The 25,176-nt window shown below is 40.1% G+C and overlaps 1 protein-coding gene across 5 annotated transcripts in view; it reads left to right on the top strand.

Moving 5' to 3' along the window:
- LOC132395769 (AT-rich interactive domain-containing protein 2-like) overlaps window positions 1-25,176 on the top strand; it is a 334,560-nt gene that overhangs the window by 211,676 nt on the left and 97,708 nt on the right. For all 5 annotated transcript variants that reach the window (XM_059972775.1, XM_059972773.1, XM_059972776.1 and 2 more), the window contains one exon: window positions 24,502-24,571. In XM_059972775.1, the coding sequence (XP_059828758.1) occupies window positions 24,502-24,571 (70 nt within the window). The remainder of the gene's footprint in view (window positions 1-24,501; window positions 24,572-25,176) is intronic.

Below are 25,176 nucleotides of genomic sequence, written 5' to 3'. Positions count from 1 at the left end.
AATTACAGTGATTGTGAAATGGAAGTTAGATAGGTATAAGAAATGCAAATTAGATCTTAAGTGGCAATCAGTAATTGAATCTGTAATCAATCTAGTAAAGAGCAGTTAAGGTCATTTCTGAAAAAACAATACTTTGTGGCGGTCTCTTGCCCTTTGTCAGTGAATGGGGCCAGAGCAAGGGTTAAGCGACACTGATTGTAGATTTGGACTTCAATTCAGGTTTATGATGATGTGTTCTAGTTTCTAGTTCTAATTCTGTTCACTCCTTTTTTTGTTACTACTTCTGAGTGATTTTTGAATTGGGACAGACTGCAGATAATGAACACTGAACTGAACTTAAATATGCTTTTTGATTTTGTGCTTTCTATTCGGTGTTTTTGCTCATTTCATTTTGGTGCCATTTGTGCAGTTTTGTTTTGCGCGTGGGGGTGGGGGAAAGGGTTTGATGTTGATGTTATTCTTTGAACGGGTTGGTTTCCTGGTTCTTTGTTTTGTGACTATCTGTGGGGAAGACAAATTTCTGGGTTGTAAACTGCATACATACCTTGATGATAAATACTCTCTGAATCGTTGAAATAGAATTAGAAATGTTTAGACAGATGTCAAACTTTATTACCCATGTCTACTGGGTAAAGCACATTTGCCACAATGTTCAACTGGAGCTCAAGAACAGCTTCTCCAAGTGTATTCTGGTTGAACCAGTTCAGACCCTGCCTGTTTTCTGTGAAACTGAAAGGAGAGGTTAGATTTCAGTAGCATTCGTGATACTATTAAGAACCCCAGATAGCTGTTCTTTTTTTGGTGAACATAAATCTTTGTTTCTAAGCTGTGTTTTCTTTTAAATTATCAATGTACCCCCAAATTTCTTGCTTTTACAAGCTTAAGTAATAGTTGGAAAACTTGTTTCCTTCCAGTAATCAGAAAAATCAGAACACATGTTCATATCTTTATACTTTTACCAATTTCATTCTTAATAGCACAATAATAATATTAAAGTGGCATGACTGCCGCAAAAATATTTCTTGCCTGTCGGTTGCCATGTATAAGGTTGTTCCCAGAGCTTGTATTCCAGTTTTCTCAGCATTTTAAACATAGCAACTCAGTCCTGGCCTTTCTTTCCAAAATTATACACAGCTATTTACATTTTATGTTTGCATGATTTTAGCTGATGTGTATGTTCTTAAAATGATGGGTCCTTGCTGCTCAGTTCAAGACATTATTTTGTGTGGCTGGGTGTTTCTTTTAGATTTTTTTGTGCTAGAATTCATTGGTATATGTATTCTTGATTATTGATAAGAAGGGCCAACAGTAGCAGTTATCATGTTGGTCTCCATTTGTGTTCTTCTGCATTGGTTTTAAGATTTAAAGCACCAGATTTATGCTGCAGAACATTGTGGGTTATCATCCAGTATCTGGCAAACCACCTAGACTCATCTCACCAGTTGTGCTCTACTAGGAGTATGCTTTTTCTTCTGAAATGCTTCCAGTTACATCTTCTGATGGGAGGCCAGGCCCAAAGTTCCCATCTGGTCAACAATAAATAGTGCAGTACAGAACTTTTCCAACTGTAAGTGATTGACTCTTCCCTAAAATAGAGATATCAGTTGTGATTGAATGGTAGAGCAGACTTAATGGGCCTTGTGGCCTAATTCTGGTTTTCTATCTGATGACTTTGCGTATGAGGTTGAGAAAGTACAGAATTTGCAGAAGGATTTAGATAGAATGGGCAAAGAAGTGGCAGATGGCATACAGTGTAGGGAAGTGTGTGGTCATGCATTTTTGTAGAAGAAATAAAGGTGTGAACTATTTTCTAAATAAGGACCAAATTCAGAAATTAGTGATAAAGGGACTTGGGAGGCCTTGTGCAGGATTCCCTAAAAGCTAACTTGCAAGTTGAGTCAGTGGTAAGGAAGATAAACGCAATGTGTTTCAAGTGCACTAGAATATAAAAGCAAGGATATAATGTTGAGGCTGTAAAAGGCATTGGACAGACTGCTCTTGGAGTATTGTGAGTAGTTTTAGGCCGTTATTTAAAAAAGGATGTGCTGGCATTGGAGAATTTACATAGGAGGTTCATGAGTATGATACCAAGAATGAAAGGGTTAATGTATGAGGACCATTTGATAGCTTTGGGCCTTTACTTTCTGGAGTCTAAAGGAATGAGGTGAATCTCACTGAAACCTATTTGGAGAACATATTTCCTTTAGTGGAGGTTTCTAAGACCAGAGGACACAGCGCAGAATAGAAGAACAGTTCTTTAGAACAGAGATGAGAAAGGACTGTCTTTAGAAAGATAGTGAATCTGTGGAATTCATTGCCACAGAGAGCTGTGGAGGCTGTCATTGGGTATATTTAAAGTGGTGGCTGATAAGTTCATGATTAGTAAGGGCATCAAAAATTACGAGGAGAAGGCAAGAGAATGGGACTGAAAGGGATAATAAATCAGCTATGATGGAATGTTAGAGTAGACTTGATGGGCTCCTTTTCTTATGGTCCTATTTTTATTCAACCTCGTGATGCTCCAACCCCATGTTCAGCTGATACTTAGGTAATTTGGATCCACTGCTACTCATGTAATACTTTGCTTGATTTGAAAGGAAGATTTAAATGGACTTCATGACGTTTTAGGTCCTAGATGCTTGTTTCTGGGGTCACCACTGTTTATGTGGTCTGCTTCTGGTGTCACCAATTGCCACACCCCAAAATCTGCACATTCCCATTTGTACTTGAAAACAAACCAAAACCTCTGAGAGACAATTCAGGGTACACAAACATTGTATGAGGTGCTTCCAAATAATGACTTTCCAAATTGAAAGAGTGCATTTGATCCTTTATTGTGAAACCAGCAAAGACAAATGATCAAGAGCAATTAAACAAAAAAAAAGTTAAATTATATCCAAAACTAACAAAGTTAAGTTTCAGATATAACAGTCTAACTTGCAGTCTAATAGTGATATTGGCATTCAAAGAGTGTAACTAAACAGTCCAAGAGTCCCAATTAACGATCTAATTAGCATCCCATTAATGATATTAGCACAACTAATTAGCATATCTAGGCATTCCAATAACATCCTAATTAGTGGTCATTAAAATAATATCATTCCTCTTGCCTCAACCCCTCTCCACTAGACAACTAAATGAAGACAAAGCATCAATATGTAACTCTGCTCATTTGCTTTTACCACGCCCAATCCATGTGACAGATTGCCATAATATACATGCCATAAAATATAATATAGACAGAAAATAGATATTTGGCTCCATTGGATACAAAACAGATATGTGGCTCCTACACCATTGTTTAACTCAAAGAAGATAGCTCTGGAGGACTACATTTTTCCTTTTAGTTACTTAGCTCAGGAACTCGGGTCCTGATAAAAGGTCAACTGTAATCTTTTCCATAGATGCTGCTTGGCATGCTGAGTTCCTCCAGCATTTTGTGTGTGTTGGTTGGATTTCCAAAATCTACAGATTTCTTCTTTGTCTATGCCTGGGATGGGTTAGGTCAGATGTCCAGAAACTACAAATGTGACACTATTCATCCAGGAACCTCAGCTCACATTAGTGCTGTTTAATCCTGCAGTTAGGCAATTTTTTTAATGTTGCGTAGCATTTGAATAGATAAAAGATAATGTGTAGGTCCCTCTTGAATGGATAAGTGGAAGATAGGCAGACATGAATGTTAGCCAGTTCATTTGTCTTATGATCTGAAAGAGTCAGTTTTTGCTGACCGCCAAGGGTATCTTCTGGTACACAGTCATAAAGTTGGTCCTATTGTTTGCATCATTGAGGGAAATTGAACTTGTTTAAAATCTAACCAGAAATCTTAAGTTTTAAGATAGCTGCAGTAAGGATTAGTATAGACCTTGTGGGAGACTATTAAATTGGAGCAAGGCAAATTACGAGAGAATTGAGCAGGAACTAGGGATAGTTAATTGGGAACAGCTGCTTTTGGGCAAGTCCACATCTGACATGTGTAGTGTGTTTAAAGACTAACTGCACAGAGCACAGGACAGGTATGTTCCAGTAATAAGGAAGGACAAGGATGGCAAAGTAAGAGAACCTTGCATGTTGAGAGAGGTAATGAATTTAGTCAGGAAGAATAAGGTATTGTAAAGCTTACGAATCAAACTTGATTATAATGAAGAGAACTCAAAAAGGGAATTAGAAAAGCAAGGAGAGGCCATGAAAAGTTCTTGGTAAGTAGCATTAAAGAAAATCCAAAGGTATACTATACAAGAATAAGAGGATAGGACGAGGGAGAGGTTAGGACCTCCCAAGGATAAAGGGGGGAACATTTTCTTGGATGCAGAGGATGCGGGTGAGGTCCTTAATGAGTACTTTACCTCATTATTTACCAAGAAAGTAAATGTGGAAGATAGGTGCTGAGCGAATTGAAAGGGTAGGGCATTTAGAGGTAAAGGAGGAGATAATATTTAGTTTCTTAAAGAGTATAAAAATGGGTAAGTCCCTGGGGCCTGATGGGATATATCCCAGGTTATTGAGAGAAGGAAGAGAAGAGATTGCTGGGGCCTTGACCAATATCTTCATGTCCTCTCAGGCCACAGGCAAGGTCCTGAAGGACTGGTGAATAGCTAATGTTGTTCCATTATTCAAGAAATGTACTAGGAATAATCCTGGAAATACCGGTGAGTCTCATGCCAGTGGTAGGGAAGTTACTGGAGAGAATTCTGAGGAGTATGATTTGAAAAATCATGGCCTAATAAGGAAGCATCACCATGGCTTTGTGTGGGCACTTCATTGAGGTTTTGACAAGATGATTGATGAAGGATGTTGTCCATGTGGATTTTAGTAAGTTGTTTGACAAAGACCCTCATGGGAGGCTTATCTAGAAGATTAAGGTGCATGGGATCTATGGTGAATTGGGCATTTGGATTCAGAACTGGTTTGCCCATAGAAGAGAGGGTAGTGGTCAAAGGGTCTTATTCTAGTCTGTCATTAATGGTGTTCTGCAGGATCTGTACTGGGACCTCTGTTTTTTGTGATGTACATAGGTAACCTGGATGATAATATAGAAGGGTAGGTTAGTAAGTTTGCATGTGCAAAACCTTGGTTGGACCCCACTTGGAGTACTGTGTTCATTTCTGGTTACTTCATTACAGGAGGGATGTGGATGCTATAGAGAGAGTGCAGAGGGGATTTACAAGTATGTTGTTTGGATTGGACAGTATGTCTCATGAGAATAGGTTGAGTGAACTTGACCTTTTCTCCTTGGAGCGATGGAGGATTAGAGGTGGCCTGATAGAGGCTGAAAGATGATGAGAGGCATTGTTCGTGTGGATAGCTGGAGGCTTTTCACTAGGCCTCAAATGACTAGCATGAGGGGGCATAGGTTTAAGGTGCTTGGAAGTAAGTACAAGGAGGATGTCAGGGGTAAGTTTTTCACACAGAAAGTGGTGGGTGCGTGGAATGCACTGCCAGCGAAGATAGTAGAGGTGGATACAATAGGGTCTTTTAAGAGACTCTTAGATGGAGGTTAGAAAACTAGAGGGCTATGCAGTAGGGAAATTCTAGGCAGCTTCTAGGGTAGGTTACATGGTCGCATAACGTTGTGGGCCGAAGAGCCTGCAATATGCTGTAGATTTCAAAGATTGTGGTGGTGTTGTGGATAGTGTAGAAGACTGGCAAAGAGTACAATGGGATATAGATCAATTGCAGATATGGATGGAGAAATGGCAGATGGAGTTTAACCTGGCTAAATATGAAGTGTTGTAGTTTGGTAGGTCAAATGTAAAGAGACAGTACACTATTAAGAGCAGGACTTTAAACTGTTGATGAGCTGAAGGATCTTGGAATCCAAGTTTATAGCTCTTAAAAAGTGACTACAGGTTGATAGGATGGTTAAAAATGCATTTGGCATGCTTGCCATTGTGGGTTGAGGTACTGAGTTTAAAAGTCAGTAAGTTATATTACAGCTTTATAAAACTCGAGTTGGGCTGCATCTTGAGTATTGTAGACAACTCTAGTCACCTCATTATACAAAAGTTGCCGAGGCTTTGGAAAGCGTGCAGAAGAGGTTTACTGGGTTTGCTGCCTGGATTAGAGGCCATGTGCTGTAATGAGAGATTGGAGAGGCTTGGGCTTTTTTTTTCTCTGGAGTGGCGGTGTCTAAGGGGATATTTATAAGATTATGAGGGGCATAGCTAAGAGTAGACAGGGAGTATCTTTTTCTTAGGGTTGAAATGTCTAATATCAAAGGGCATGCATTTAAGGTGAGATGGAGAAATTTGAAAGGAGATATGGGGGCAAATGTTGTACGCAAAGTGTTGGATGTCTGGAATGCGCTACCTGAAGTGGTGGTAGAAGCAGATACATTTGAGACTTTTAAGAGACATTTAGATAGGCGTATGAATGTGAGGAAAATGGAAGAATTGGACATTGTGAAGGCAGAAGAGTGTAATCTAGTTCACCTTTTGATTACTAATTTAATTGGTTCAGCACAGTATTGTGGGCTGAAGGACCTGTTCCTGATTCTATGTCCTATGAATCTGTTATTGCTATTGTAATTTGCTTGGCTTGTGCTTGATTTGATCCAGTGCTTCAACTTGTTGTCTATAGCCTGTCCAAGCCTCTCTTTTCTGGGACAGGAAGTGGAATGTTTATCTCACTTGCCCTCTGCACCCTAGAGTTCAGTGGTCTTGATGGCATCGTAGTGAGGTGGTTTATCCACAACTGCCTCACTTTTTGAAGCTGAGAAAGCTGGGATCAGAACTTAGCCACCATAAAAGACATGAAAATGTGGTCTGACTTTTTCTTTGATACTTGAAACGAAACAAGTTTTCCAATTATTATTTAGGTTGTATTAATATGAAAATTTTGGATAAATTTTAATTAAGAAATTATTTAGTAACACAGCTTAGTGTTGGTAATTATATGTCTCATAATAAGATGTATGTTTACAAAGAGTGTTATTTGATAAATTCATTTTGTAGCTGACGTTGTAAAGATGTCTTCATAAGTACAATTTTCCTGAAAGGAAGTATTAACATGAAGCATTGAGGCACTCCTTTGGATGGGATTGATCATGGATGTTGTGTCCTAGCTGTCATATGCAAGCCAGGGCAGTATGATATGGAGAGCAAGTTGTTGCCCACATAGCAGGTTCCACTGCTCAGTGCAGCTGATGAATCCAAATGAACAGCAGAGACCAATACAGTTTTGCACTGGCAGCATCGCAGGAGTTGCCAGTCAGCTTTGAACTCAATGTAGGACTGCCTTAGGGACTCCAGCTCCAGTTTTTTACCCTTGGGGTTCACTCCCAAGCCTTCCCTGTGAATGGGGCTAGTCACAAGGCAACTGAGGTTTGAGATCAGAGTTTTCCTTCTCCTAGATGAGCTGCCAATCACGGCTCACAAGCTCCATCTGCCCGAAGCATTATTTATTATATGAAACCTATAGCCAGCTCTTTTGGGCTTTTTGAGTGTTGCAAGCTGAAGCACACACATTTGAAGCTGTTAATAAATTACCAACAACATTGATTCAGTAAAAAAAAAAGACAGCTTCATATTTGTACTCAGCCTGAGCAGTGTAGTCTTGGCACCTTGCAGCTGTATGAAGCTCTTTCTTTTGCAGTCTCTATATTTTTCTCAGTTAAACGTTCTGTAATGTTTTAATAGCTTCCAAATCATTCATGATTGTTTTGCTTCTTGCAAGGAGTACTAATGTCAGCTTATTTAACAAGTCTAATATGTGATGTGCTCACTCAGTTAGGTATAAGACCGGTTTTTTAAGCACTATGTGTCTCCTTTTAACTTATAATGTATATTTATTAACACTGTGCTCTCAGTATGAAAATGGTTCAAGATTTCAGAGTGAATTGCATTAGAATTATACAGCACAGCAGGAGCATTCAAACACATGTTGCCAGTGCAAGCTTTCTGAAAACCTATCTAATTTGCCTACAAGCTTCAAGTGTAGTTTTAATTTATTCTTGTGTTGAGGTGTTGTTATTACAGTCAATTTGATACTCACATCCTAACTGCCTCTGAACCAGTAGCCATTTCAGAGAGGTAGATTTGAGAGTGGCAAAGAATGGTGAGCCAGTGTTATTTTTTAATGTAAAGCAGTCTGCTACCTTTGTGCTAATAATCACTATTACTTACCTTCCCTTTAAATTATATAGTGTTGGATTTGATCTTAATAGTCCATGGCATCCATATTCAATTCTCATTTCACAAATGCTGTTTAAGCTGTATGATACAAGCTGGCATGCCATCCTTGTTTATCTTCTCCCCTGACACTGGAAGTAGCTACTCCTATTTATACAAGTACATGTCTGATATCTAATGTGATGTTCTGCATGCTGTATTGTATAGTTTAAAACTATAGTTTGGGTCATGGGGTGGAGCTATGTCTCTAGGAAAAGAGCTACAAGGCACTCCTTCCTTCCTTTAGCCTGCAGGTCACCCTTGGGCAAGGTGTAGCACCTGCTTATCTCCCCCACCGATCAGGATCACATGAAGCCATGAGAACAGGTGGCGGATGGTTGTATGACCAGCTGGTGCATATCACAAATCCTGGTTATGCAACCACTGTTGCCAGGCAGACAATCTCCAAAGGCTATTGATAATGGCTAAGGTCATCTGTCGTGTGAAGGCATGGCAAACTATTTCTGTAGAATTTGCCAAGATCAATCATGGTCATGGAAAGACCATGATCACCCACGTCATATGACACAGCACAAACAAACAAAATTTAGTAAATTTATCTTGTATGGTCATTTTTTTAAAAAAATTGTATATTTGGATCTCTTCAGTGACTTGAAAATACAAAGTAAATTTATTAAAGTACATGCATGTCAACAAATACAACCCTGAAATTCATTTGCTCACTTGTTGCTAATAAATAGACAATTGAGCTTTAGAGCCCACTCTTATTATCTAGTTTAGAAATTGGTTTCACTAGGATGCATGTGAAAATGTGTACTTCATAGACTTTTGTTGGGCTTTTTATGTAGCTATTCATTTATAAAATTCCAGTTCTTTCATGCAATGCAGGGAGGAGGAAGGTGGGAGCCTTGCTTCTCCCAATCTTTTTATGAAGTGGAGGTAAGCAAGGGTCCCCCCCAACCTCCATCTTAGCTGCGTTTTACAGGAGCACCATTGAGAGCAATCTGACGTGTTGCATTTCCATCTGATATGGGAGCAGTCAAGCATCGGACCAGAAGTCCCTACTAAAGAATGTGAGAACAGCTGAGAGGATCGTAGGTGTTTCCCTACCACCCATTGGGGGAAATTTATCAGGAGCGCTGCATTTGCAGGAGGCATAGGCGGTGATGTGGCTCTGTTGGTAAGAAATGGATTTACAATTTTAGAAAGAGGTGACATAGGGTTAGAGAGTGTTGAATCTTTGTGGATGGAGTTAAGAAATTGCAAGGGTAAAAAAATTCATTATGGGAATCATATATAGGCTTCAAAATGGTAGCCAAGGTGTGGGGTTGAGATTGCAAAGAGAGCTGGAAGAGGCATGTAATAAGGGTAATGATACAATTGTAATGGGGGTTTCAAATTGCAAGATGTCGGACTGCGAGAGGGGATTTGTTGAGTGCTTATGGGATGGTTTGTGAGAGCAGCTTGTGCTTGAGCCTACTTGGGGAAAGGCTGTCTTAGATTGAGTGTTGTGTAATACCCAGATCTTATTAGAGGACTTAACGTAAAGGAGCCCTTAGGAGGCAGTGGCCATAATATGGCTGAATTTATACTGCAATTTGAAAGGGAGAAGCATAACTCAGATGAATCTGTATGGCAGTGGAATAAAGTGAATTCCAGAGGCATGAGAGGGGAGCTTGCCCAGGTGGATTGGAGGAGGATACTGGTGGTGATGATAGTAGAGCAGAGATGGCGGAACTTTATGGGAATAGTTCACAAGGCACAGGATAGATAGCACTGAATAGGCAGAAGAAAAAGTTCTTAAATGGCAGGGGTAGTTAACTGTGTCTGACAAAGGAGTTAAGAACTGCACAAAAGCCAAAGAAATGGCATATAAGGTAGCAAAAGTGAGTGGAAGTTGGATGATTGAGAAGTTTTTAAAATCTAGTAAAAGGCATCTAAAAAACTATTAAGGGAAAAGATGAAATATGAGGACAGTGTAGCCAATAACATAAAGCAGGATAGCAAAAGTTTTTTTCAGTTATATAAAGAGTAAAAGAGAGGTGAGAGTTGATGTAGGGCAACTGGAAAATGATGCTGATGAGGTAGTAATGGAGAACAAAGAAATGGCAGATGAACTTAATGGGTACTTTTGCATCTTTCTTCACTATGGAAAGCATTAGCAGTGTGTCAGAGGTCCATGAGTGTCAGGGAGTGGAAGTGAGTGCCATTACTATTACAAAGAGAAAAGTGCTAGACAACCTTAAAGGTCTTAAGGTGGATAAATCACCTGGGCCAGATGGACTACATCCCAGAGTCCTGAGAGAGGTTGCTGAAGAGATAACGGATGCATTGGTCATGATCTTTGAAGAATCATTTGATTCTGGCATGGTTCCGGGGGCTGGAAGATTGCAAATGTCACTCTGCTCTCAGTAGTTGGGAAAGTCTTGGAGTCTATTATTGAGAACGAAGTTTTGAGGTACTTGGAGGCTAATGATAAAATAAGTCAAAGTCAGCATGGTGTCTGTGAAGGGAAATCTTGCCTGACAAATCTGTTAGAGTTCTTCGAAGAAGTAACAGGCAGGGTGGACAAAGGAGAGGCAGTAGATGTCATTTACTTGGATTTTCAGAAGGCATTTGATAAGGTGCTACACATGAGGCTGCTTAACAAGATAAAATCCTGTAGTGTTACTGGAAAGATACTGGCTTGGATAGGGTGGAATGGCAGGAGGCAGCGAGTGGAGATAAAAGGGAAATAAAAGGGTTGGCTGCTGGTGACTGGTGGTGTTCCTCAGGGGTCAGTATTGGGCCCAATGCTTTTCACATTGTTTGTCAGTGATTTGGATAATGGAATTGATGGCTTTGTGGCAAAGTTTGCAGATAATAGGAAGATAGATGGAGGGGTAGGTAGTGCTGAGGAAGCGATGGGATTGCAGCAGGAGTTAGACAAATTGGAAGAATGGGCAAAAAAAGTGGCAGATGGAATAAAGTGTTGGGAAATGCATGATATGCATTATGGTAAAAGAAACAGTAGTGTGGACTATTATCTAAATAGGGAGATGGTTCAAACATCAAGCATCCAACAGAGGGACTTGGGAGTCCTCACACAAGACTCCCTGAAGGATAATTTACAGGATGAGTCTCTGGTAAAGAAGGTAATTGCAATGTTGGCATTTATTATAAGGGGAATGGAATTTAAAAGCAAGGAGATAATGTGAGCCTTTATAAGGCACTAGTCAGGCTGCACTTGTCAATAGGTTTGGGCCCCATATCTCAGAAAGTTTGTGTTGTCGTTGGAGAGATCCAGAGGAGGTTCTTGAGGATGATTTTGGGAATGAAGAGGTTAACATATGAGGAGCCTTTGGGCCTGTACTCACTGGAGTTTAGAAGAATGCGGGAAATCTCACTGAAACCTACAGAATATTGAAAGGACTAACGGGGGAAGATGTTTCCTATGGTGGGGTATCCACAATTGGGGCACACCCTCAAAATTGAGGGGTGACCCTTCAGAACAGAGGTAAGGAGGATTTTTTTTAGCCAGAGAGTAGTATATCTGTGGAATGCTCTGCCACACATTATGGTGGAGGTTAAGTCTGTGTGTGTATTTGAGGCAGAAGTTGATTGTTTCCGGATTAGTCAGGGCATTCAAGGATATAGCAAGAAGGCAGGTGCATGGGGCTGAGTGGGATCCTGGATCAGCCCTGATGGAATGGTGGAGCAAACTCACTGGGCTGAATGGCCTAATTCTGCACCTATGTCTTATGGTCTAATATATAAATGACTTGGATGAGAATATCCCAGTAAGTTTACCGGTGGGGGAGCCCATTTGTTCAGATGGATTTCAAGTGACAGTTGGAAGGTGGTGTGTGCTTTTGCGCAGACCGTGGGACCAGCCTGTGAGTTAAAGGTAACTTCAAGATGAGCTCCATTTTATGTGCATACAGGTAGTCCCCGAGTTATGAACATCCGACTTACGGACAACTCATACTTATGAACCGAGGAAGGAGAACACCACCTGCCATTTTAAGTCAGATCGCGACGCTGTCCACCATTTTAAGTCGTTGCATTTGACACTGTGTTGAGTGTTTAACTTTGTATTTAGCTTAAATTATTCTTAGTAAGATTCACCCTGACCCCGACCCCCCCCATTTCATTCGGCTGGTGGCGCAGTGAGATTAGCGCTGGGCTCGAGAATGGAGGTTTCCGAGTTTGATCCAGTGATAGACCTCTCCCATGCCGGGTTGATGTCGATCCAGTGACTCTCATACCATCCATGCCGGGTTGATGTCGAGCTTGCAACTTGACCTCGTAAAAAAAAACTGCCACCTCCAGTTTAAATTTCCACTTGGAATATTGTGGAGGATCAAATACCCAAATCCAGCACAGCTCCCACTTGTCCCATTTAGCTTGTCTCAGTGCGGTGGTCCTTAGGACCCAGCGGACCTCGGGAGCCGGTGCAGCTCGGGACCTGCCGCCTGCAGTGTTTCTGTTCCATTGACGGGAAGCGATTGCTATTGAAAATAAAGTGGAAATAATAAAGCGTTTGGAAAGAAATAAAACACCATCAGTCATTGGAAAAGCGTTAGGCTACAGTTGGTCAACGATCAGAACAATTTTAAAGGATAACGGATAAAGTGAGAATAATGGAGCCTGTGGAAGGCCCTGCCCTGATGAAAGCTACAATTATTACTAAGTCACGCAGTGGTATAATTATTGGAATACATACGTTTCTTGTGTTTTATATGCATAGAAAGATAAAATACATACTATATACTAAGACAAACATTTGAATAACTGACGCTAATAATACCGGATGTACTTGTTCCGACTTATGTACAAATCCGACTTAAAGACGGACTCAGGAACGGAATTCATATGTAACCCGGGGACTGTCTGTATTCGGACTGGATTAATTGTAATGGACCCTTTTAATTATTTTTCTTTTCTTTTTTCCTACTAACTGTTCAATATAGTGAAATTTATAAATATACTTTCTTTATAATTGTATGCAGTGTATGATCTGTTACTTCTCCCTGACAGCTAATTGCATGGGGGCAGTATTTACAATTTTTGCACCGATTGGGGTTTCGATGTTTGAGAAATTGCAACTTCCCAGTTTTGGTGGGATCCAGTTCATACTGACCTTAGGCGTATGGAGTTTGAGAGAGGTGGCTCTGAGTCCAGTGGCTGTCAGCAAGGGTCTAAGGAGCTGTGTCTAGAGATGCTCGGTAAAAGGGGATTTCATTATGAGGTTCACCTGGGACTTGATTCCCTGAATACTGTGTATTTGCTGTAAGAATTGATTAAGTGTTTTGTGTGTTTAACTCTGTATTTGAACTAGTATCTGGGAAAGTGATTAAGATACTTGATTATGGACGCCGCAGCGATTCAGCTTTGGTGCTAGTCATAGAGATTATCCACAACTAATGCTTGTGATCTGAGCAGAGTGGATATCTGCAGCCCAGATGAATTGTTGATTACGGTTTTAAGTGCAGTTAAAGTAAGTTACCCTCATTGAACTGTGTTTGGATAAATCTGTTAGTCCATACTAGCAAGGACGGGATGGAGTGGATCTGTTTGGTACGATTGGGCACCTGGAAAGGCGGGGCCATAGGTCATCCTTACTTTCAGAGAAGACAGAAGTGTAGGCGAGCATGAAGAATTGGAGGAGAGTTTCCCGTAGCTAGGGCAGAGGCTTTAAAGACAAGTTCTCTCATTTTTGTGCAATGAGGGAAAGGAATTGTTTGATGTGAAAGGTCTAATGAGTCCTTCAGTGGTTGATTTAAATACCTTGCTCATTTTGGCTATTATGTCACTGGTTGATAAATGCAGAAGTATATCTGTGGAAACCCTACATTATTGTAGGCTGGGTGTGTTCTCTGGGGTCAAGCCCATATCTGATGGGGAAGAAAAATAGGGGTTTGGGCTGAGCAGACATTTCAGTTACTGAATGAATGGCAGTGCTCAGATAATATGAAAAATCTGAGACTGGTAGAGAGCTCAAAGGGCCTGGCAGCTGGTATAGTGAGGTTCCTTAAGGCAAAAAATCCATTAGTCACATCAGGTAATTTCAGAGATTATCATGAATGGAAATCTTGGTCGGCATATGTGATTGGGTTGAAGGTCCTGTTTCTGTGCTGTATGACTCTGACTCTTGTTTTGTTATTTTACATTGCATATCCAAGTAGAGATCTAACAAAATTGTAAGACTGTGTAGAATGTACTAATACTTCTCTGGAAACCTTACTTAATTTATTTAGAAATACGATGGTAGCAGGCCTTTCCAGTGCAGTGAGTCTGCCCTGTCCAATTATACCCATGTGACCAATTACCTACTAACCTGTCTTTAGAATATGGAAGGAAACCAAAGCACCTGGAGGAAACCCACGTGATCATGGGGAGGACAGATAGACTCTTTACAGGCAGCGGTAGAATTGAACCTGGTTTTCTGGTGCTTTAATACTGTTATGATCCCAGCCCCCTCCTTTGTGAGAATCGCAAGAGCACCCGTCGAGGGGGGGGGGTGGGATCAGTAGACCCAGTAGGAGAGGGAGAGAGAGAAATGTGCCGAATTGCATGTTCCACCCGGGATGCAGAATAAGACGACAGCGACTATTGTCTCATGAAGACCACGTGAAAAGCCCTCGGGCAAGGTGAGCTGGTTGAGGGAGAGATTGCATCATCCGAACCTGATTGACACCTGCGACCCCGTGAGGAAGTATAAAGGAGAGTTTCAGGGGGACAGCCCCTTCTGATGCACCAAGAAGACACGAGAGAGTGATCCCACAGCAGCGGGAAGCCATTCTGAAGGAAGCCATGTGCGTTAGATTCCGGGATTGGAATTTGTGGCTGGAATCACAGAAAACCGCTTTTAACTAACATCGGGGAGAGGGAACCAACACTCCCCCGATTTCACGGAAGCTTCATCAAGACCCAGCAAGTTCTTTCTCTTCTCCCCAATCTCTCTCTCTCGGTCGCCCCAAGTGAAACCCAGCGATTCTCAAAAGGCTGAGGCCTGCAGACTTCTGAGTGACTTTTATGTTTCCAACGGACAATCTATTAACCCCTAGACAACAGTAGAGCTCACTTCTTAATGATGATTATTACTATACCCGCGCTTTAGATTGAGTATTGACGATGTGCATTATCTGAATGTTTGTATTAACCTTACTTTTGTGTCCCTTTATAAATAAAAACGTTTGAAAATAGTGACATCAGACTTCAACGGACTTCTCTATCTTTGCTGGTAAGTTATCCAGTTACGGGATACGTAACAATACAGCCGTGCTAACGTGCCACCCTAACTTATCTGAATAAATTAGATATCTTTGTATATAATTTCATGGCTATCTAATTCTGTGTACTTTTAGGTGACTGGTGATATAATTTGACTGCAATAATAGTTGAGAAACTGCAGATTTAGATAAAAAGAGAAGGGAAGCAAACAAAAGGTTTAGGAAGTGAAATCATCTATGTTCCTTGAGGTACATAAAGGAAGCAGGAAAAAAATTAAATAGAGAATCAACAGATCTAAAAGGAGCCACGAAATGTTCTCGGTGAATAGGATTAAGGAAATCTCCCAAGGCTTTTTATATATTAAAAATAAGAGATAACTGGAGGCGAGGCTAGGAACACTCAAGGACAAAGGAAGGAATTTATGCATGGAGCTAAAGGGAAATGGTTTTCATCAGTATTCACCAAGTAGAAGGACGTTGTATATGGTAAGATCTAGGAGGGGAAATGCTGATATTTCAGGCACGTTGATGTCAAGGAAGAGGAGTTGGGTCTCTTGCAGGATGTTACGATAGAAAAGTCCCCATGACCTGATGGAATCTTATCCCAGATCAGTGAGAGAGGCGAGAGAGAAGATTTGCAGGGGCAATGACAGAGATCTTTGTATCATCTTCAACCACAGATGAGGTTGCAGGGGACTGGAGGATAGCATTTGTTTTTCCTTTGTTTAAGAAGGGCAATGGAAGAATAAGAAATTATAGGTTAGTGAGTGGCAGGGAAAATATTGGAGAAGATTCTTCAGGATAAGATCAGTTTGCACCTGGAAAAGGCTTTTTGTGAGAGATCATGTATTACAAACTTGATTTGGAAGACTTTAAGGGCAGGGTCTGGGTCCGAGAGTGAGGAATAAGCTGATGTCTGACCAATTTAAGTGCCAGGCCAGATTGGAAAGATCAAGTACGGACCAACTCTAGACAGCAGAGCACAGGCCTGAGAGCATATTGAAGCAGCAGGGCCCAGGTCTGAGTGCAGGGAATGAGCCAATGTTTGGGCAGTTTAAGTGCCAGGCCACATTGAAGATCATGGCGTTGGGACTGGAGGAGAAGGATGGGTTGGTGTTCAGCTCGCTGCTTGGCATGGTTTTCTTGCCTCTGCACTGAACCGAGGCAGTGGCCTGCACCTAACAGGCTCCTAAACCAACTTCAGTGATGACTGTTTTCGTGGCTGTCCATTCACTTTCATGATCTTCAGTTCTGAATGTTAGTTGTTTACTTTTTTTGTTTACATGATTTGTTCTTTTTTTCTTGTGCATTATGTGTTTGACAGTCTTTTTTAATGGGTTCTAATGGGTTTCTTTGACTTGTGGCTGCCTAAAAGGAGATGAATCTCAAGGTTGTTATGTACTTTGAACTTTGAGTTTTTGAAAAGCCAACAAAGATGATTGATGAGGATAGAGCAGTGGATGTTCTATACATTGACTTCAGTTAAATTCACAACAAGGTAGGCTGACCCAAAATCATAGCGCATGGGATCTATTGTGACTTACTAGATTGGATTCAAAACTGGCTTAGCTATAGAAAACAGAAGGTAGTGGTGGACTGTTGTTATTCTGACTGGAGGTCTGTGACCAGTGGTGTTCTACAATGATCAGTATTGAGATCTTGGTTTGTGATATAATATTAATGATTTGTCTGAAAATGTAGGTCTGGTGATCGGTAACCTGCAGATAACACAAGAATTGGCAGAGTTGAGGACAAAGAAGAAGTTTGTCAAAGTATACTACAGGGTATGCACCATTTGGAAACCTGAACAGTGAAATGGCAAATAGAATTCAATCCAGACAAGATTCTGCTGTTGCGCTTTGGAAGATCCAAAGTAAGAGGAAAGTATGTAATAAACAGCAGGATTTTCAGGGCCATTGATATACAAAGGGATTTTGGAATGCAAGTCCCTAGCTCCCTACAAGTAGTAACACAAAAAAGTAAGAGTTCATAGTAAATTTATTATCGATATAGGTAAACGTTATTATGTACTACCTTGAGAATAATTATTTACTGGGAAAAGAAATACAACAGAATTTTACAAAAAAAAAACTATACGTAAGCAGACAAACTAACAAACATCAATGGCAAAAAAAGAAGACAAACTGAGTAAATAATGATGATACTAAGGTAGGAGGTGTTGTGGATAATGAGGTGGGTTTTCAAAGCTTGCAGGGAGATTTATGCCGGTTAGAAGAATGGGCTGAACGTTGGCAGATGGAGTTTAATGCTGAGAAGTGTGAGGTTCTACATTTTGGCAGGAATAATCCAAATAGAACATACAGGGTAAATAGTAGGGCATTGAGGAATGCAGTGGAACAGAGAGATCTAGGAATAACAGTGCATAGTTCCCTGAAAGTGGCGTCTCATGTAGATAGGGTGGTGAAGAAGGCTTTTGGACCTTTATAAATCACAGCATTTACAGAAGTTGGGATGTAATGTTAAAATTGTACAAGGCATTGGTAAGGCCAAATTTGGAATATTGTGTACAGTTCTGGTCACCGAATTATAGAAAAGATATCAATAAATTAGAGAGAGTGCAGAGACGATTTACTAGGATGTTACCTGGGTTTCAGCACTTAAGTTACAGAGAAAGGTTGAACAAGTTAGGTCTCTATTCATTGGAGCGTAGAAGGTTGAGGGGGGATTTGATCGAGGTATTTAAAATTTTGAGGAGGGATAGATAGAGTTGACGTGAATAGGCTGTTTCCATTGAGAGTAGGGGAGTTTCAAACAAGAGGGCATGATTTGAGAGTTAGGGGGCAGAAGTTTAAGGGAAACACGAGGGGGTATTTCTTTACTCAGAGAGTGATAGCTGTGTGGAATGAGTTTCTTGTAGAAGTAGTAGAGGCCAGTTCAGTTGTGTCATTTAAGGTAAAATTAGATAGGTATATGGAAAGGAAAGGAGTGGAGGGTTATGGGCTGAGTGCGGGTAGGTGGGACTAGGTGAGATTAAGGGTTTGGCACGGACTAGGAGGGCCAAGATGGCCTGTTTCCGTGCTGTGATTGTTATATGGTTATATGGTTAATGTTGAGAATGGGAGTTGTAAAAAGTCTTTCCAAGTGAGTCTGTGGTTAATAGAATCGGATCAGGGTAGTAGTGAATGAAGTTATCCATGGCAGTTATGAGCCTGTTGGTTGTAGTGTAATAATTGTTTCTGAACCTGGTGGTGTGGGATGTAAGGCTTCTGTACCTTTGTCTGATGGTAATAGTGAGAAGATGGCATGGCCTTGATGGTGGGGGTCATTGGCGATGGTTGCTGCTATCTTTTGGGGACATCTGTGTAATTGCTTAGTGGTGGGGAGTGCTTAACATGTGATGCACTGGGCTGTATCTATCTTTTTTTTTAAAGCCTTTTCCATTCTTGACCATTAAAGATTGCACACCCAGTCCCTGATGCAACCAGCTAGGATACTCTCCACTGTGAATCTGTAGGAATTTGTCAACATTTTTGGTGGAACGCCAATTCTGTGCAAACTTCCAAGAAAGTAGAGGTGCATTTAAGCCTTCTTTGTGATAACACTTCTGCGCTGGTCTCAGGATAGATGCCCTGATATGATGATAGCAAGGAATTTAAAGCTACTTACCCTCTCCATCTGTTTCCCAACTGAGGTCTAACTTATGGACCTCTGGCTTCTTCCAACAAAGGTAATCAGTTCTTTGGTTTTACTGACACTGGTGTCTGAACAACAACCTCTTACTCACTGAACTGGATTTTCAATCTCCCCTCTATGTAATGACTCATCACCACCTTTAATTCATCCAACAATAGTGGTGTCGTCAGCAAACTTAAATATGGCATTAGAGATGTACCAGTCCACACAGTCATGTATAAAGGAAGTAAAAGAGTGTGTGGGGAGTGAAGTGGGGTTAAGCACTCAGCCCTGTGGTGCTTCTGTGCTGATAGTGAATGTGGATGAGTTGCTGTTGACAATCTGTACGAACTAGTTCAGCAGTGAGGATATTGAGGATTCAGTTGCAAAACGAGGTATCGAGGCTCTGGTCTTGTAGCTTAGTGATAAGTTTTGAGGGGTGGTGATAATGTTGACTGTCATTGGTGTGCATCCTGATGTATGCATCTTTGTTGCCCAGGTGATCCAGGGCTGAGTGAAATACTAATGAAATATCATTGGCTATTGCAAGGGATGATAAATAGGGTAATTTTATTGGCCAGGGGATTGGATATAAGGGTTGGCACACCAAGTTGCAGTGTATCAGCTTTGGTTAAGCCGTATAAGAATGTTATGAAGTTCTGGTCCCCATTTTACAAAGAATGTGGACCAGAGATTGGTTTGGAGAAAGTGCTCAAGAGGTTCACTAGAACTTTTGCTGGTTAAGAGAGATTGAACGAGCTTGGATTGCTTTCTCTGGAATGTTAGAGGGTGATTGATGAGCTTACAGTATATAAAATTATGAAAGGCAGAGAAGGGTAGTTAGTCGGTCTTTTGGAAATGGAAAATACAAAAGGGCATAGCTTCCATTCTTGACCTTAAAGATTGCACACCCAGTCCATGATGTAACCAACTAGGATACTCTCCACTGTGCATCTGTAGAAGTTTGTCAACATTTTTGGTGGAATGCCAATTCTGTGCAAACTCCCAAGAAAGTAGAGGTGCATTTAAGCCTTCTTTGTGATAACACTTCTGTGCTGGTCTCAGGGTAGGTGCTCTGATATGATATATCATATATATGATATGGTATCATACACTAGCTTTAGGCTAGTGGAGTGGTGGATAAAGACGAAGAAACTATCCCTGGTGGAATGGTGTGAGGGTGGAGTGAGGGCAGACATGTGCCAAATGGAAGAGATGCAGGAGAGAGCAGTGTTGATGGTGAAGGAAGTAAAACTCCTTTTTTTGAAGAAGGAGGAAATCTCATTAGTTCTAGAATGCTGAGAATAGATGTGGCAGAAATGGAGGAACTGAGAGAAGGGAACGGTAGTTTCACAATTGACAGGATGGGACGAGGTGTAGTCCAGGCAGTTGGGATCATAAAAGGTATCAGTAGTTTTTTCAAGCAACACACACAAAATGCTGGTGGAACCCTCGGCCCAAAACGTCGACAGTGCTTCTCCCTATAGATGCTGTCTGGCCTGCTGTGTTCCACCAGCATTTTGTGTGTGTTGCTTGAATTTCCAGCATCTGCAGATTTCCGCGTGTCTAGTTTTTTTTTGTGTTTGAACCTACGAACCCAAATGTCTTTGGATTGTGGGAGGAAACTAGAGCACCTAGAGGAAACCCACATGGTCACAAAAAACGTACAAACTTCCTAAAGACAGTAGTGGGAAATGAACCTGGGTCGCTGGTATTATAAAACGTTGTGCTAACCACTACGCTACTATGGTGCACTAAATTGTGGAATATGATCCCCAGATGCTGAAAAGCCCTTTGCAATATTACAAAAAGAATGTCTCAACTCCCAATGAATTTGAAAACTATTCACCTTCCAATACTCAATAGACTTTACTACAAATGGGGTACAGCTTTTTTTGGGCGAGTGCATTATTGGCAGTCCAGATAACTTGTGTAATTGTGAATTGCTGAACTTGCTGAGAAACCCTGACTATTATTATCCCATCTGTTCACTAATGTTGAACACCTCATTGATTGACCAAGTGCCATTTTCTACTGTTGCCCAGCAGATGCATCAGGGAATTCTGGTGCTGAATCTTCTTCAGGTTAGGTTTGTTGCTGATTCACTGACTACAATCATTTTAGTAACATATAGCTTCCAAGGAAGTGGATAAACTTCAGAGTGTTTGTGTTTTCTTAAATGAATTGATTTGAATGAAATGTGTTGCTGGCATAGATGTATTTAAATGGATTTAATTCTTTTCAGATTTCAGGTTTTAATGTTTATATGATATTTCATTTTAATAAGTGTTTGAATATTTTCATTCTCAAAGCCATTTGATGGCAGTAAATCTGGGTGTGAAATTTAACCAGCTGTCAAATCTTTTGAGGTGGGTTGCCTTTTCCAGCAGAAGGCTCTGTGTGTAACAGAGCCACACTATCTGAGGTGAAACAATGCTTAGGGAAACAATGCTGCAGCAGGTAAGTGTTGCTTGGCAAACGGTAAGCCTGGTTAGTCAGTGGGCCAGACAGAAACATTCCTGTATCAGATGCAGCCCTTGAGTATGTTGTTGACTTCTGAGAGCAACCAAATTAGGTTTACATTTATTTGGGCAAAGAGGAAGATGAGCTTTATGACTTGGAGCCTTGTATATTAGGCAAAGGTACTTACTGACGTATTTGTTAGCATTTTCTCATGATGGCAGTCATCAACTGAGCAATTTCTGATGTGATCTTAAGGAGGTATGATTCTTAATTATTATTAAAAGTTTTGTATATATTTAAATTAACCTATATAATAATTAACATTAATTTAAATATACAAAACTTTTCTGAACTGCTCTGTTCCAAATATAATCAATAATGCTATCAGTTTATCAATAAAACAAGGATTTTTACAACATTAGAATTTACAGATTAGAATCTAATTAGCAAAATAAGAACAGAAGTCTCTCCCTGCAGATTTAAGTACAAAGAAAATTAATTGAAATGTAATCTAAGAAATTTAAGTCGTATCAAAGCAAATAACTGCAGATGCTATGAAAGTTAAAATCAAGAAATGCTAGGAGATACTTGCGATCAAGAGGTATTTGTTACAGGCTAACAGCGTTTGTGAAATACTTATCTGTATTTCTGTATCCACAGGTGGGGCTTCACCTGCTGAGTATTTGCAGTATTCTTTGCTTTAAGTTGAGCTTTGTTAAGTTCTCTTGACCTTTAGATTGTATAAACTAGGAATTTATGTTCTGTAAGGAACCTATTATTGATCTTTTGCCCTGAAACTACTTTTTTTTCAACTAATCACACATAATACAGTTCCATTACAAGTAAAACATTGCCAAATGGTGAATTTCTCTGTGTGGGGATCAGACAGCAGTACTTACCTGGACATGGAAGGAGTATGAGGAATGGGAGCTTCCAGCTGGATCACAATTAACGTTGCATAACTGCCAGCTTTGTGCTTTTAACTTAAAAGCGAGCCTATCTGATTTGAAAATAGAGACTGCCAGATTTTATTTTATATACAGTGCAGTGCTTTATGGGGGCATTTTGATGTTACAGTAATTAGTCAAGGAACTTAATCAAGGTGTCTGGATAAACAATCCCATTATGATATCTGTGGAAATTAAAATGGGATTTGCCTTTTTTTAAAATACAGTATGTGCAGAATTTGTGACTTTGAAGTCATTAGATTGTTGTAAAATCTTATCTGAGAAAACCTACTTAAAGCCTATAGTAAACCAGATAGAATTTTACAACAATTTTACAAATCTACTTCTTTTTCCGTCAGGACTGAAAAGTCCTGACAAAGGGTCTCGGCCAGAAACGTCTCCCTATAGATGCTGTCTGGCCTGCTGTGTTCCACCAGCATTTTGTGTGTGTAACTTGAAAGGAGTACTAAGATTGAACAGAGTATGAATTTATGAAAAGAAAATCACAATTGTCTAATTGCACTTTCTTTGAAGGTGTGCTTATTTGAATAGAGAAGTGGGAGCTAATGGCTATTATATTGAAAGCTTTTGCTAATATCACAGGGCATTGTTCAATAAGCTTGGAGCATATGGAGCTGGGTGTAATACATAGGCATGAACTGAGAAGTGATTATCAGACAAAAGCAATGAGTGGGAATTTTTTTCGGGTTGACAGGTTTTAGTTACTAGGGTGCTGCATTGATCAGTTCTTGGGCCACAATTGCTCATAATCTCTTTCAACAGTTTGTCAAAGGGGATCAAATATCATGTTTCCAAGTTTGCTGATAATACAAAACTAGGTGGGATTTTGAGTAGGATGAAGGATGTAAAGAATCCTCAAGGGAATACAAACTAAGTGAGTGGCCAAGACAATCAGAGATGTAACGAAGTGTGGGAAAAATGAGATGTTATCTACTGTGTGCCCAAAACAGACAACATCAGATCATTCTTTTAAATGTTGAGTGATTTGGGTAATGTTCATTTTTGAAAGGACCTAGCTGTCCAGGTACACAACTTGTTTAAAGCTAAATGCAGGTGCAATAAGCAATTTGGACGACAAATACTCTGTTAGCTTTTATTAAAGAACATTTGAGTACAGAAATAGAGATAACCAACTGCAATTACGTATATAGGACTTGCGCAGAAAATATTTTAAAATTCTGAATACCTTACCAAAAAGGATATTCTAGGCTTAGAGAAAGTTCAGTGAAGATTCACTAACTGGTTCCAAGGATAATGGGTTTGTTGTAGGAGAGATTGAGCAGAGGTTAGAAGAATAAAAGAAGAGATTATCGGAAGTTAGAGTTATTGTAGGACACAGAGACTGTATGCAGGTCTATTGTCTTCTGTTATCAGATTCCTTTGCTTCCCCCCCCCACCTATCACTTCTCTTTATTTTTCCTTCCCCTTCCCACTCCCTCACCCTCCTGCCTTCCCCCTCTAGATCCACCTATTACCTGCCAGCTCCTGCTCCTCCCGCCCCTGCTATTCTACTGTTATTTCAGTCCGGATGAAAGATTAGGGCCCAAAACATCAACTGTTCATCTTCCTCCATAGGTGCTGCCTGGCCTGAGTTCCTCCTGAATTTTGTGTGTGGATCCAGATTTCTAGCATCTGGAGTCGCTCTTGTGTCCCTTGTTATGAAGTTCACTCTGCCAGTGAAATGTACAATTTGTTAAATTCAATCAAACCATTCAGTTTTTTTTAAACCGACAACTTTTTATATTGAATTTGTTCTATTAGTTATGTTACATTTTACTTTGTTTACCCAATTTGGAGTTCTTTGCATTAAGCATGTGTACAGAAATGTGTAATTTTATCATTTAGCTGAATGTTTAATATTATATATTTTTTAAGTACATGATGCATTAAAGAACTTTTAAGAGGTCAGATTTTAGAAAACTAAATTTGCTTAAAGTTTAAGTTTCAATATAAAACACTTATCAAAGTTTTAAAAAGGAAGTTTATAAACATTAATATATGAATGCATTAACTTTGGAAACTGAAATAGTTGGAATGATTTATGTCTAACATGGTGGTATCCTGAAAATACTAAACTTAGAAAATTCTTAACAGTTTTGGAAAGATACTGTAGAAGACCAAGAAGTCCGGGAGCTTGTTGGAGATAAAAATCACAAATCTAAAGGTAAGACAGAGTTGATAAACAGCAATGGCGATGGTGAGAAATAAACAGTTAAACAATACAAGTCACAGTCCTAAAGGTTGCCATGACTTACTGACGTGTTTATGAGCATTTGCTCAACAGTCTCTTGTGTTGTAAGGTAAAATTTTACTTAGAAATGAACACTGTGTAGGAAGCATCTTATAAAATATGAGACTTTAAAATTAGATCCATTAATGGAGAAAATCAGTTTAGAATGTGTTGGTTCAGGTTCAGGATCAGAATTAGGTTTAATATCACTGGCATATGGGGTGTTAACTTTGCAGCAGCAGTACAATGCAATACATGATAATACAGAAAAAAACTGAATTAGTGAGGTAGTGTTCATGGGTTCGATGGCCATTCAGAAATCAGATGGCAGAGGGGGAAATGCTGCTCCTGAATTGTTGAGCGTGTGCCTTCAGGCTCCTGTATCTTCTATCTGATGGTAACACTGAGAAGAGAGCTTGTTATGGTGGTGGAGATTCAAGAAGAGGCTTTTTCAATAACACCCTGCCTTGATGGGATGAAGGCTAAGAACAGTGGAGCAATTTTTGAGAGGTATTAAGATATATTTTAAGACATAGGAG

The sequence above is a fragment of the Hypanus sabinus genome, chromosome 6 (genome assembly GCF_030144855.1).
Source record: "Hypanus sabinus isolate sHypSab1 chromosome 6, sHypSab1.hap1, whole genome shotgun sequence".
Lineage (NCBI taxonomy): Eukaryota > Metazoa > Chordata > Chondrichthyes > Myliobatiformes > Dasyatidae > Hypanus > Hypanus sabinus.
This window is presented reverse-complemented; position numbering and strand designations above follow the sequence as displayed.